This window comes from Orbicella faveolata, unplaced genomic scaffold (genome assembly GCF_042242905.1).
Source record: "Orbicella faveolata isolate gen_17 unplaced genomic scaffold, um_ofav_v1 contig_34, whole genome shotgun sequence".
NCBI classification, from domain to species: Eukaryota; Metazoa; Cnidaria; class Anthozoa; order Scleractinia; family Merulinidae; genus Orbicella; species Orbicella faveolata.
The window spans coordinates 3,082,660-3,096,971 of record NW_028301563.1 but is presented as its reverse complement, the minus strand read 5'-3'; the positions used below and the strand labels follow the sequence as shown (position 1 = coordinate 3,096,971).

Here is a 14,312-nt window from a genome sequence, read left to right as displayed (position 1 = left end):
TGTCCATTGCACGAATTACACTTTTGAATGCCTCAAGGCTCTGTTTTTGACGTAGCTTATTATTCGTTTTGCTCCATAAATAGGGTCCCAGATATCGGATACTATGTTTACCGTATTTTGTAGTGCTAACTCTAGGGATAGAGAAATCTTTATTACGTAAATTGTATTTACTATTTGAAGTAGGGATAATGTCACTCATGGTCTTGGGTACTAAAGTATGCTTTACTTTATACATTAAAATTAAAATGACTTGTGGTCTTCGATTTTCTAAACTCGGTAATTCTGCCCATCGGAGAAGCTGCTCGTACGTTGCTGTTTTATAACTGAATACAGCACGTATTTCCGGCTGTCACTTGGTTCCGCAGAAAAAAATAACTTCTGCGAACCCGAGCCAGAAAACGATTTCTGTGACGTAGGAATTCTAAGCCAATCACAGTTTAGCTCAAATAACCCCAGAACTACTGTGCGAGGTATTCGCTGCGAGGAGCACTCGAGTTTCATTCTATCATGGAATCTGATTGGCCAAAGAGAAACAAAAGTCATTACGTCACAGAAATCGCTTCCTGGCTCGGGTTCGCAGACGTTATTTTCGGCGGAGACAAGCGAGAGTCGGAAATACTTCCGTGTTCGCAGGCTATCCTGTGCTATGATGGACAGTAAAGATGCATGGAACTATTACCATGATAAGGCGCGCGAACGAGTAGACCTTGCTATTGTGATGAAGACTGTGGAAAATATTTGCAGCACACTGAGTTTTAAGCTTGGCGAGACATGGGAAGGCTGTCTGAATGAGCTGTCCAAGTTTCCTTGGACCACGATTTAGTTTTTAAGATAGATGCAATTGATGGTAAAAAGTGGCCCAAGTTTGTTGCTATGCAACAGAACAGTGCAACCCAAATTTATGACTTAAACACATGAAAGGTACAGTGCAGATTTACCTTTAAAATATAGCGCAGCCATTCAAAACAGTACGGTTCCAAGCCTGAAAAATCGCACCTAATTCTACAAGTCTCGAAAAAACAAAAAAACTGTTTTGAGCCTCTTTAAGTGAAATCATAACCCAGTTTTGAAATAAATGATATAACCTACCTCTGTAGCTTGTTTTGCCTCAGGGACAGTTTGTAGTTGCTATTGCGCAGACAACCGTATACCATGAAGATAAAAGCAGGCACCTCTTTTAGGAAACATGAATAATATGATTTAGAAGACAAAATGTGGCGCAAACATCTCTCTAGGATAAAGTTCCAAGCTCTTCTTCTAAATTGCTGCATGATTCCACCCGTTCAGGTGAAATTTCCTAATTGCAAAAAGGTGAGAAAATTAGGTTTAATAATGGTAATTGAACTGAGTGGAGTGCAACTTGGTCTGAAATCAATGATGAAATGCCTTCCTTTCTTCTGTGGTTGAGGCTTAGACTTCTCGTTGTCTTTGCCCAAGGAATTTAAAGGTGCATCCTATGTAATACTGCGATGGACTTCTTTTGAGTTTTGAAACTCCCTCGAGTGCACGATGCCCAGTGGATAGTTTTCTCTTTTAAATACCGTTCTATGGCACTCTGCATGATTTTAAGGGATTCCAGCTCGTTATCATCTCCGTTTCTTTTTGTGACCTCGGCGTAGAACTCCATACTCATGACCTTATCAAGTTCTTGCGGCACCATTTGTTTCAAGATATTTTCAAGATGGCGGGACTGGCACCAGCTTCGAAGACATTCGTTCATTCACTGCATTGTGGAGCGTGGCGTATTTTGACTATGTGTATTCACAGCGACAGAGTGGAACTCTTGTATTGCTTCGTTTGAAACTACCGGAAACCTGGAAAAAACTACTTCTTCAGATTGCTCTAAATTTGCTGTTGTGTGGTTTTTGTTTGTTTATGTTTTGCTGGACTCCGTATCACAAGGATCCTGAGCAGATGAAGAAAAATCGCCAAAATATTCGTCAAAATGGACACTGAAAGTTGGAAACTTCCCTTATAGCAGGTCTTCAGCTTGAAGGAGCTCATAATAATCATTCAGAAACTGTAATTTATTAAATTAAATTTTGCCAGTTGTTTTGAAAAACAACAACAGCAAGAAAGTTTTGGCAATAATTATAGTTGCAAAATTCGCCACACAATGGCTTTTTGTCTTTCATTTTCCTAAAATTCTATTGGTTACTTTAAAGTAGCCTTGAAACCTGATTAGTTATTTTGTTTAACTGTCCCATTCTCATTGGCTAAGAAAAAGATGGGATTTAGAGCAAAAAATAGTGCGATTCGTGAATAAACCGCACTGCTGAGAGTCAATCAGATTGCAAGGATAACCAGTGATTTCAAACCGGATTTAATAAAGCAAATAATGTCAACCGTAATCGGCATTGTAAATACGATACCGTAATATTTATTCACAAAACGAGATCAATAAAGGTTTAATCGCTCAATTAAACGTTGATCAACGAAGCATGAATATTGGGATTTTTTTTCCTACATTGGAACACCTAAAGGACCTGGGCAGGTTATCATCAACACACAGCTTGCTACAATCCTCGACAAAAGTTCTTGGCACACCCGGATCAGATAGCACGACAATGCGTTGACAGGGTATTTTGGGGACAATACCTAATGACATCATTAGAATAAGGAACCCCCTTTCCCCCCGACAATGTTGTAAGCGGGCAATGACGACTTCATCACGATAAACAACATTGAATTGGGGGGAAGGGGGCGAACTGATAAATTGCCCTGACAGATAAAGAGTCCGATTTCACTGGCCGGCATAAGATCAATAACATGATTATCTTTTCATTCAACATTTTCTTGGAAGCCTGATCTGCAAGGAAAAACACAACATCAGTAATTGGTCGCGATATGATAGAACACTTTCATGCATTTTTTGTTTTTATTAATATCAAAATAGCTTGTCCGCAGAGCACAAAAGGATCCAATTAAATGTCATACTTGTAGCATCGTTTTAGTTTTATACCGTGCACCGCATGAAGTATGACCATGTCAAAGTTTGACAGGTGCTACAACGTGGTAACAGGTTGATATTCTTGATTCTTGAAAGATACTCTCCTTCGATATTTGCGATATTTGCGCGTAGGTACAAACTTTACGCAGGAAAACTCGCGCGTGCACATCCCCTGCAGACTGGGCATTTAAACATTTAAAATGATAGCTCATTTAAAGAAGTTACTCTAGTTGAGCATTGTTAAATTCAGGTTAGCTTGTTTCTAAGGTATTGTAAATGCTTCTATAGTAGACTTTGTCTTAATTATTTGAATAAAGTTAAAATATCTTAATTTGTGTGAATTGGGTATTCACACGAACAAGTTTTTTGCGTCGATTTTCGTGAGAAAACACTGGGTGTGCAAAATCAAAATGAACGTGCGAAGTGATAACTGCCCCCCCCCCCCCCCCCCAAAAAAAAACGCGTAATATGTTATATAAAAACCACTGAACGAGCACAAAAAATGACTCTGATAAACGAATAACTTTGTAGTAATTTCAACTTGGCTAAAAGACCCCTTATCTCTCAGCATCCCTGGCGTCTTCTTGACGGTTATGTTTCCCAAAGTTTTCTGAGGCAGGCTCAATTGCAAAGGCAAGGTGGTCAAAATGGCATTATTTGTCGCGAGACCCTCAGTGTTTCATTTGTGGATGGAAAGGAAACTCAGTCTTTTGAGTTTTCCTAAAGGATTGTGAAAGCTTAGAGCCGTTCACTTAGAATTGTTACTGTTTGTCAGCCTCTCACTTCTTTGTCGCGTCCTGTTTCTTAATCTATCCTTTTTGGAAAATGCGCTCACTACTTAAGGCTCGTTTTCACTAGCGCACCTAACCTCGCCCTTTTCTATCTCTGATGTAAACATGGTGGAAAGCTTGTCCACGCTATCTGTCTGTTGAGGAAGTTTGCAGAATTGTTTGTGAGTCGTCCACAGGGCCTGTTGTTCATTAGATCCTTTTCCCACTCGGCTGCTGAAATCGTATCTGAATGTCCTAGCTCCCTCCATTACAGAGATGATAAATATCTTTCATTCAGAAAGGTCACGTTCCGGACGATTTGAAAACTGCGCTTGTTTCACTGGAAAATACTTGGCCTTGAACTGGTGTACAGAAACTTCCGCCCAGCCCAGGGAGCAAACAAACCCTCCTTAAAAAAATAGCTGTAACCAGGACAGGACATATTTAGAAAGAAGTAAAAACGTTCTCTGGTAACAAAGATTAAAACATAAGCTTCCGGCTATCAGTCTATAACCTTTAACGAATGAAAATGTAAGGTGCGCGAATGAAAATATATACGAAAAAGGGGAGCGAAAAATTTGATGGAACTAGAATGCAAAAAGAAGTGTGAAAAGAGCTAATAGGAGATAAAAATGTAAATTATGTCTAATGACAATAAAACGGAATATTGCCTAGGCAATGGTTTTGAGTTACTGTCTGCGCCAACCGTTTTCGAAGTGTGCCGGGATTCTAGCGTTTCCCGAACACGGGAGTTACCCTTGTCGATTACACACGTTTTATAGAAGTCAGTAGAATGATTGTTTTACCAGGCATGGTTGGCAACTTTAGAGCCCTTTGTGTAGTTCTTTAATTAAGTTTCGTCGATGTTCCTGTTTTCGGGTTTGGAATTATCTTCCGGTTTCTCCTACGTAGTTCCAAGGACAGTCTTTACATGGGATTTTATAGACAACATTACATTAGGGATCCGAACGTTGTCTGAACTTTGGAGACGGACATTCTTGTTGGACGGTTTTAACTGGTTTGCTGACCACTCGAATTTCATTGTTACGGAGTAATCTCGTAAGAGGCTCTGTCAGGCCGCTGATGTAAGGGTGGCATGAGAAACCCTGGCATGTGTCCGATTATTCGACCCATTTGCAAAACATAGAAACCAATTCTTCTGGTTGAGGAACTGTCGGTGAGGGTGGCTTCTTTTTGAGAGTGTTAGAAATAATAGCCGATGGACCGCCGTTAGCTTTTAACGCGTCCATCACGTGGTTGGTTTCACGTGTTTTCCCCTCACAGCTGCTAGAGGTTGGATGCCCGGGATAGAAGGATCGAGGCTTTACTGATTTTGTGTTTTATTTCGTGATGAGAATGTAAATCTAAGTATCGGTCTGTGTGGGTTGGCTTCCGATACACATCAATAACGGCAAAAACATTTCTTCTGGAAACCAAGGTGTCTAGGAAGGCAATTTGACCGCTGTTTTCTACTTCAAGAATAAAAGAAATTTTGGAATCGATAGCGTTGAGAGTATCGTGAAAGGAAGAGACAGCGCTCTTCTTGATAATCACAAAGCTGTCGTCAACATATCGTTCCCAGACCCTTGGTGGAACGGTTAAGGTGCTGATAGCAAATTCTTTAATCGCTTCCATGCAAAGGTTGGAAACAGTGGGCCTTCTGGGATGCCCATAGCAAAGCCATGAATCTGCTTGTGTACACAGCTATTGTAGACAAAATAATTGTTTGAAAGGGTAAAGTCTAGTAGAGAAATGATGTCCTCAATGTTGAGGCTTTTTCTAAACCGTAGCGTATTGTCATTGTTTTACTTGCTCCAGATGTATTCAGAAACTGTGTACACTGGGATAGCTGTGAAAAGCGACACAACGTCAAATGAAACCATCACTTCGTCATCTGAGATTTCCATATTAGACACTTCTTTTGCGAACTGTGAAGAATTAAGAACTAATTATCTATTAAGGTTCTGAATCGGCGATAAAATATCAGAAAGGAATTTAGATGTATTATAAGGGACGGAGCCAATTGAAAAAACAATCGGTCCAAAGGGAAGTCTGGTTTATGATGTTTAATGGAGCCGTGGATGGCGGGCGGAGAACCATCTGTGGAACGGAGTTTGCGATAAGACGTTTAATCAATCTTGTTTTGTCTTTTAAGACCGAAGAGTTTGCTGTTCAGTTCCTTTCCAATTTTAGAGAATGGGTGAGTTTTCGACTAGATGGTAAATGTCACGGTCACCGAGTTGAGCTTCCATTTTGGTGTCATAGTCGGTTCTGTCCATAACAACAAAACAGTTCCCCTTATCAGCTTCCATTATCACTCGTTGATGGTCGTCTTTCAATAGCTGTCATTGCATCTGATTCATCTGATTCATACAAGGTATCTATGTGATAGACACATACGCCTGTTTGATGGCAAGTTTGCCAGGTTTGGAATGTACAACAGAAAGAAACCTAATTTGAGAATACCCTTCTGTCTTTCTCAGTTATTTTGCATGAGATAATTGAGTTTTTTCACCTGCTATTTTTAAAAAGGAGAGTTTTAATGTTGTGTAAATTTGCTTATTAACAAATACCTTTATCTTTAATATTCTCTAATATTTCCCGTTCCAGGATAATTCAAGAATGAACCAAGCAATAACTGACAATCCAACGACATTATTTTTCCCATCCACGTAAAAAGAGTATCTCTTGCGTGGCTATATTGTAAGACGTTAGAAAAGCACCAAAATTGATTCTAAAAATTAAACGTAAAAATAAACTAAGACATATTTTATCGTTTCTGAGTGATAACAGTTTTAAAGAAGCCGCTGCTGTTTGGGGTGTTCGTCACTTCCGAAAACACGGTTACTTTTTACTCCTACTTTATGTTATGGAGAGAAGTCGTGAATGTTTAAGTTTCTGGAAACTTCTAGAATGTCAAGTCACGCAATGTTTGTGCCAGAACCTTCTTCTGCCACGCTATGGAACAGTTTAGAGCATTCTACCGAATGATGTCATCAAGATGTAATGCTACATAAACGGAAGCTCCAAGAACGTTCTAGAATATTAGTTAAATGTATATGAAGAATCAGCTAGGTACTAGTAGTAGTGGTTCTGGGCAGAGACCGAATGGGAAGGCTATAGAGAGCTATTGTTGTTGGAAAAGCTATTGAGGAAACTTTATTCAAGGTCAAGTGGATCAAAAGGAGATTTCTTTGGGAGACATCGAGATTTATTGTGAGTTCGTGTCAGTGGTGGCTAAAGTTTTAGCAGTAGGCTTAACCTAGTTTGATAGAAGATTGTGTTGTTCAGAAATCGCCCCTTTGTAACTAAGATTATATTACGTATTGTTAAATAAATAAGTTGGGTTCGTTGAAGAGTGTCGTAGTATATGTTTCTGTCGGTCGAGCGATACCGTAACATTTAGAAATTAACTTTGCTTTCAGGGAGACGTCACCTTCGAGGTAGCTAGATGGTGGACAAGAGCCCCCCTAGGAGGGAAGGCGGCTTGCCTTTGAAATTTGAATGTAGTGTTGAAATTGCATAAGCAAGGCTTCTGGAAAACGGTTGTAACGTGAAAATAAGCGGAAATGTTGTTAAACGTATCCATATCATCACGAAGACGTCAAGTTTAAAGAGTCGAAGGACTGAGATTCTGGCTAAATAAGGCAAAGAAAGTTCTGGTAAGCAGCTATTGCGCCAACAAGTAGGGTCTCCTGCTTGAGAGGCAGTCTGCAAACATTGTAAAATCAAAAATCACTTGCCAAATTCAAAGAAATGCAAACGATTGTAAAGAGAAAGACGAGCAAAGTCAGCTACACAAATACAACCCAATCACCAAAGACGTCCTTTATTCTGAGATTTGACGAAGATGGTGAAGTGCACAATTAGGAAGTTCTGGATAAACTATGTGTTCTAAATCAACACCGTGATCACAAGAAAGCTTTTGCAAATCTCTTACTGTCAAAAAAGAGAACTCCTGTGAATTTTCAGATTGACGTGTAGTATCCTACCTGTGAGCCTGCACAAAGAGATAAGTGGAGATCATGATTTCAAAGATTTTTTAAACATTTCAGTCAGGCCTGCTCTTTCACTTTATGACAAGGAAACAAAACTTGAGTCACTGGGAACCAGAAAAGTCTTTGTACTCAACCCTACAACCAATAAAAGAAGTGATAATTCAGTTCAGAATTGTCGTGAAGGACCTAACTCCCCTGGTTGGTCTAACTGACTCTGAAACGCTAAAGCTTATTGAGCTTAAACGAGACAACATTGCTTCAGTAGAACCGGCCAATCCTAAAGTCCCTTCAACTGCCTCAGAAGAGCCCGCTCTACTCTCCATGGAAACCATTCTGAGTAACTATTGCAATGTCTTTGATGACACTATAGGAAAGCTCGAAGGTGAACTCCATCTATACACAAAGTAAGATGTTACTCCTCACAAAACAGCTCCTAGAGAGATTGTCCTTTCTGTAAAGGACAATTTTATAGCTGAATTAAAGAACCTCCAAGAACAAGATATTCTGGAAAAAGTGACTGAGCCCACTGAATGGGTGAGTTCTTCCACTATTGTAAACAAGCCGTCTGCTAAGAATGGAATAAGACTCTGCACTAAACACGGCACTCAAGAGCTGAGAGTACCCAATTCCAACTGTCGATCACCTGCTTACTGAAACAGGGAATGCTAAAGTGTTCACCTTAGCATTGTACCTTGATATAAAGTCTACCCTCTGGCACGTCCGACTGGACGAAGCGAGCTCACTGCTCACAACTTCCAATATCCCTCTCGAAAGAATGAAATGGTATAGTACCCGAAGAATTTCAACGAAGAATTGAAGAGAATTTAAAGCTCTGGAGGATGTAAAATCTATAGCTGATGACATCCTTATCTGAGGTGATGGCAACAGCTACTGAAGAGGCAACAGCAGGCCATGACAAAAGACTGCTGGCTTTAATTTGCTAAAAGGATGCCAACAAAAAAATATCAAATTCGACATGGAAAAGTTCCAGCTAAGGAACACTGGGTGTGGTGCTGACAGAAAAAGGCGTCAAACCTGCCCAAAGAAACAAGATTCTATCCAATCCATGTCTGCTATGACCAACAAAGATGAAGTGAGACGCGTACTGGATGTTGTAACCTACCTTTCACGCTTTTCTGAGGACTTGTCAACCAAATCAGACCCGCTCAGTACACTCCTGAACAAAGACACCACGTTCATCTGGGAAACGAACGAACAGAACACTTTTGATGAAATAAAAGCACTCATTTCAAATGCACCAATGCTGAGATATTTTAACCCAAATGAGACAACCGAAGTACCAGTCGACGCCTCCTCGAGTAACTGAGGAGCATACCTTACGCAAAATGGTCAACCCATTTAGTACGCATCAAGAGCTCTAACAGGAACTAAAAAACGCTACAGCCAAATTGAGAAAGAGATGCTTAGTATTGTATTTGGCCTCACGCGTATGGCAGAAAACTTATAATCTATAATGACCAGAAACAACTTGCTGCAATACTAAAACAACCGGTCGCAGACAATCCTGTTCGTCTTCAGAGAATGCTCCGTAGAATCATGCGATATGACCTTGAATTTAACGGCGTTCGCGCTAATTTTTTCTGCGCATCCTTACTGCGCACGTAAATTCACACGCCACGTCATGCGTCAATGCGCGCGCTACGTAATAAAATGAACAATGATAGCGCAAATGGCCTTTGCTATAGCTTTGCCTGGATTTAACGATCTTGGACGCTCGGTGACCCCTATTTTTCTTTTGATGGATCATTTTCTCTACTGATTTTCTATGTTTAGCGAACAAATGAAGAAAATCTATTGATAAGAAGTTTGAATTTTTTGCAAAATGCACGATCGAACTCCGTTATTTTAAGCTCTTTGTTTATCTGTGCGGCGGTTTCAGATGCCTCTTGAAAGGTTACGTTTTTTGAAAACGTTGGCAACATATGGAATTATTTACGCAACAGACCCACTTCTACACAGTATGACTAAGATTGTTTGCCTCCGTCGAATCACCTCCGATATTTTTTAACTATAAACACCTGTGGGCCATGCTGAATTACGTGCGCCAATGTTTTTTTTTTTTTTAAAATCAGGCTAGTTATCCACACGCTTTATCTCTGAAACGAATTCGGCGACCCCCATTTGCATTTCTGGCACAAGTAACTCATCATCTGACTGCAGTAAAAATTTTGAAAATATCCATCGACTGGAAAATTTTCGCCCGAACGTCCTTAAGTGTGTTAAAGACAAGGATCTCTTAGCAGAGTCCAAACGACCAATCAGAATCGAAGCAAGAGTGAACAATAGGTTGAAACTACTGGGTTGGTTCTTGAAGTCCAAAGCGTAACAAGCCAGCTAAGTGAAATTGAAGACGAAACAGCCAACGATAACGTCCAGCAGTCAGTTATCCACCACACATATATAGGCTGGACAATCAGAAAAAGGCATGTGCACGTTGAAATCCTTTCATTCTGGACCATCAAAGACTGGGGCTGTATACAGAGGTGAACGCATCGTAATTCCAACTACTATGAGAAAGACCAAGCACACATGTTATTAAACATATTTTTGGTTGCTCGGGATGAACTTTCAGCTGGAACAGCTCATTCCTACATGTGAAGTGTGCAATTAAGGGACCGTTCATTTTTTATAAGGTAGGGGGGGCTGGTAGGATTTGGGGGGGGGGGGTCATGCGAAAAAAAATGGCTTTCGAAGGGGGGCCATCCCAAAAAAATAAGGGAAAAAGGGGGGGTCACGTGAAATATTTTAGTAAAACTTTAAAATGGAATAATGTTTGAATATCAAAAAAATTGCTACAGAATAAACATAGAAGGCAGGATACAAATTTATTACAAACTTTCCTACTGCTTTAAAAAAACGTTTGGCGACAAAAAGCATTTGTAGCTACTGAAAAAAAGTATTTAACACTGTTATTTTCGAATGCAACTTTCACTGGCACTCATCTTCATCTTCGCTGTCGTCGAGTTCTTCGTCGCCGCTTGTGCTGCTATGGGAGTCTCTTTCACCAATGCTACAAGAAGCAGCAATGCTTTCCGTCAGAGTGTACTCTTCAGGGTACATGAAGGTGTAAACATAATCTCTGACTTCCTGCTCAAGATTGGTGGTGATTTTGCTTCTTGCAGCATTGGTAAAATAATTCCCTTCCAAGAGCTGTGCGATGTATGGCCCATCTCTTCTAAATAATGACGTGGCAACATCCTCAACTTTAATACACTCTTCCGGGACGGCCGTTCTTGGAGGGTACACAAGGCATTGTGGAAGATTATTTCCTAGCGGGTTTCCAAAACAGATTCCATAAACTCGTTGGACGTTGTTTTCAGTCCGCTTCCTCTTTCTTTCATTTGACTTTCTGCGGTTTTCTTTTTTCGTTCTCCTTTTGTTGATTTGCTGTTTGAGTATGCCCTTGAATATGCTGTTATAATTACTCTTCTTATTTTCTAGTGCTTCCATGTCCTGGGTGACCTTCGTCAACTTAGCTTCTATACATTTGATCTGTTTTACATTAAAACTGTGGGCAAATTCTTCGCCCTGCTTTAAAGCAAGCCCATTGGACTGAAAGAGTGTGGAATCGTGTTCCGTTACATCTTTCAATATGGCATTCAACTTTGCCACCATTGCTCTGTGCTCTTTGATGGAGAAGTTCAGTTTTCTTCCATCACTGGGCTTCAACCAGTACCCTGGCATGAAAAACTCACTCGCCCTTTCTGAACAGCCATCCGCACTTAGAAAGATTGCTTCTTTTGCTTGTAAGATGTCAAACTGCCTGGATCGTTCAGCTGTAAACCTTTTCTTAAATGACTCGTCGCTTTCGCCATTATTGCGCATTTTGGAATGAGCCTCTTTCATGATGCTCATGTAGTAATGCGCTCTTTTCCCGATTGGATTAACAATATAGCCAAGGCTTGTTTTCCGGAGACCCTGAGGTATGGTTGTATCATCAGCAGAGGAGGAACTAGTGACCTACCAGAAAAGGAAAGACGATTTTTTTATTTATTATATTGAACTGATATTATCGAATGATCATGGTTCGTGTAACCATTTAATGTTGTATTCGTGTAGTGAAATGTAGACCTAAGTCAAACGATATATTAAAAGACACATACTATTTTAAAAATGTTCAAACAGTTAGGTGATAGTTAGGTGCTATCTTTTCAATAGGAAAATACAGACGTTTCTCATTATAAAAGTGAAGCATACATGCGTTTTTAATGTCCAAATAAAAATTGGAACACTGACAAGAAATTAACACTTACCGGCTCATCTTCTTGTACTTCAACAGCTTTCTGTTTTACCTGCACAGGGCAACATTCATACATGCCTATCACTAGAGTAGAGGGAAAAACCTTCCAAATAAAGACATCTGTAAATTAAATGTAAGAATGTGTTTCACACAACACATCAACAGATTTCCAGTTTTTTCACAACACTTCGTACTTGGTTCAGTAAGATTGAGAAGTTTATGAATGAGCACTATGAGGAGGGGGAGAACAACAGGGAGTTTCTAAAGTTGTCCTGTCAAGAAAAGGTAGGAGAAAGTTGTTCTTTTTGTTGTAAATGGACTGGACCACCCATAGAAAGATACCCTAAACCAGTTCCTGACCATTCCTGCCTACCGGAATACCCCTACCTCTCCTACCACAAGACCCCAAAAGAAGGGTGTGATCCAGATGACTGGCAGCCGAGGGTCCAAGCGAAGAAAGAGCATGGAAGTGGCAGGCTGGTTTTATCTGACCCAGAGAGCGTTGCTCTATTTGCAGATAAGTTTATTGTCAAATCAAAGTTTGTGGTGGATTATCTTCAGCATCTTGAAGTGCTGGAATTTAAAAGGAAAAAGAGAGCAGAAGAAAAGGCAAAGTTAAGTAGGGACGCAAAAGATAAATCATATGAGGATTATCCTTGGACTGAGTTGTGCGAAGATCTAACCAAGCTTAAAAAGCTACGTGTTCCAGAACTAAACAAGTACTTGAACCACCACGGGCTGAAGCAGCATTTGAAAAGCAGCAAGAGTGAGAAAGTAAAGGCAATTGTAAGACATTCATGTTTGCAGCAGAAGAGTCCTCTCAGAGCTGGCCAGCCAACACTGAAAAATGCAAGGACATTGACCCAAAATGACAACAGGACAAGTGCTGACAGCAGTGAAACGGATGAAAGTGACAATGATGAGTATGACAGTGATGCCATTGACTCTGGGGGAGAAGATGACTCAAGTGATATCATTCTTGCATTCATCAATTCGGATGAGAAAGATGCCAATGAGAGGCCAAATGCCACACGCTCAGGGCGAGCCATAACTAGGAGATCCGAAATTGACTTCTCTTTCTTTTGATTTGTTTTTTAAACAACAGCTCTCTGTAGTAGAGGGATTTTCAATATTGTCTTCATAGTGAGCACAATAACGTGAAGTAGGGGGATAATAGAGAAATGTTATAAAAGTTGAAATCTAAATATTGTTTGTTCAATTTTTTTTTGTGGGGGGGGGGTCATCCCAAAAAATGACCGCTATAAGGGGGGGGGATGCGAAAAAATTGGTAAGCTGAGGGGAGGTCATGCGATTTTTAAATGGTGCTTCCCAAATCCCACCAGCCCCCCCCCCCCCCCCTCCCTCATAAAAAATGAACGGTCCCTAATTTCAGAAAAAACAGCCAAAAAGAAACAATACTGAGTCATCCAATTCCTAATAAACCTTGGTCTAAAATCGTGTGTAACATTTTCGTGTGGAACAAAGGACACTATCTGGTGTTTATTGATTGTTGAAGGCGATTGAATTGAACTTGACCAAATGAACAAAAAAACCGCAGCGGAAACCATTGATCTGATGCAAAAACAATTTGCAAACTGGGGAATTCCTGATGAGATCGTCACTGACTGTGGCAATTTCACAATTCTGTCAACCACAGGCGGCCCAAGCTCACAATGCGAGGAGTTTTTTTTTTTTTTTAATTTTTATGCGAACGTTCAGCGCGCGAAACGTGACACGGTTACCGCCGACATCTACTATTACATAACGACCGAATTTGGTTACGCGAAACGTGACCCTCGCCTTGCAGTATGTGGTGGTGTTGTGTTACAACGGTTTGAATTCATAAAGGTTTGTATGGGGAAAAACGGTAATCGACATTATAGCTGAAACTTCGGTATTTTTGCAATAAAAATGACTCACCTCAATGCCTTGTTGTCTTTTCTATTGTCATCTCGCTTCTCAGCTCGATCCGAAGCTATTTAAGCAAGTTGTCGCTTTTTGGTTTTCCTCTACTAAGAAAGAGTAAAGGCTACACACTCGATTCTGGACTGACCCCCGCTCGAAGCGAAAAAAAAACACTGAAATCCCGCCAGCCGCCCCAATTCCTCCGCAGAATCATAGTACAGGTTTAAGCGCTCCCTTGCAGTTAAATTCCAAGCCAAATTCATCTCCACAGCGCACGATACAAAGCTCTGAATCGAAGAAAGCTAACCATCCGGAATCAGTGATCATGCTGCCGGCACCATTTGTGGACACATTCGAAACCCGAGCGGAATGCCGGGCTAACAAATTGACCCTGACCAGGGGAAGGGAGCGCACAGTTCTCGACAAGC

The 14,312-nt window shown here is 40.5% G+C and overlaps 2 protein-coding genes and 1 pseudogene across 2 annotated transcripts; 1 reads left to right on the top strand and 2 right to left on the bottom strand.

Moving 5' to 3' along the window:
* Positions 1–4,544: 4,544 nt before the first annotated feature.
* Positions 4,545–5,627, bottom strand: LOC149104315 (uncharacterized; annotated as a pseudogene).
* Positions 5,628–10,551: 4,924 nt separating this feature from the next.
* LOC149104314 (uncharacterized) lies at positions 10,552–12,178 on the bottom strand. Its single transcript, XM_089272034.1, has 2 exons — positions 11,993–12,178; positions 10,552–11,699 (listed from the first exon to the last, which is right to left on the bottom strand). The coding sequence occupies exons 1-2, from the start codon at positions 12,053–12,055 to the stop codon at positions 10,668–10,670; spliced, it is 1,095 nt and encodes a 364-aa protein (XP_089128160.1). The 5' UTR covers positions 12,056–12,178; the 3' UTR covers positions 10,552–10,667.
* A 9-nt stretch (positions 12,179–12,187) lies between these two features.
* On the top strand, positions 12,188–13,175 carry LOC149104313 (uncharacterized). The gene has a single exon (XM_089272066.1). It carries the CDS (start codon positions 12,199–12,201, stop codon positions 13,063–13,065), a length of 867 nt encoding a protein of 288 aa, XP_089128192.1. The 5' UTR covers positions 12,188–12,198; the 3' UTR covers positions 13,066–13,175.
* Positions 13,176–14,312: the final 1,137 nt, after the last annotated feature.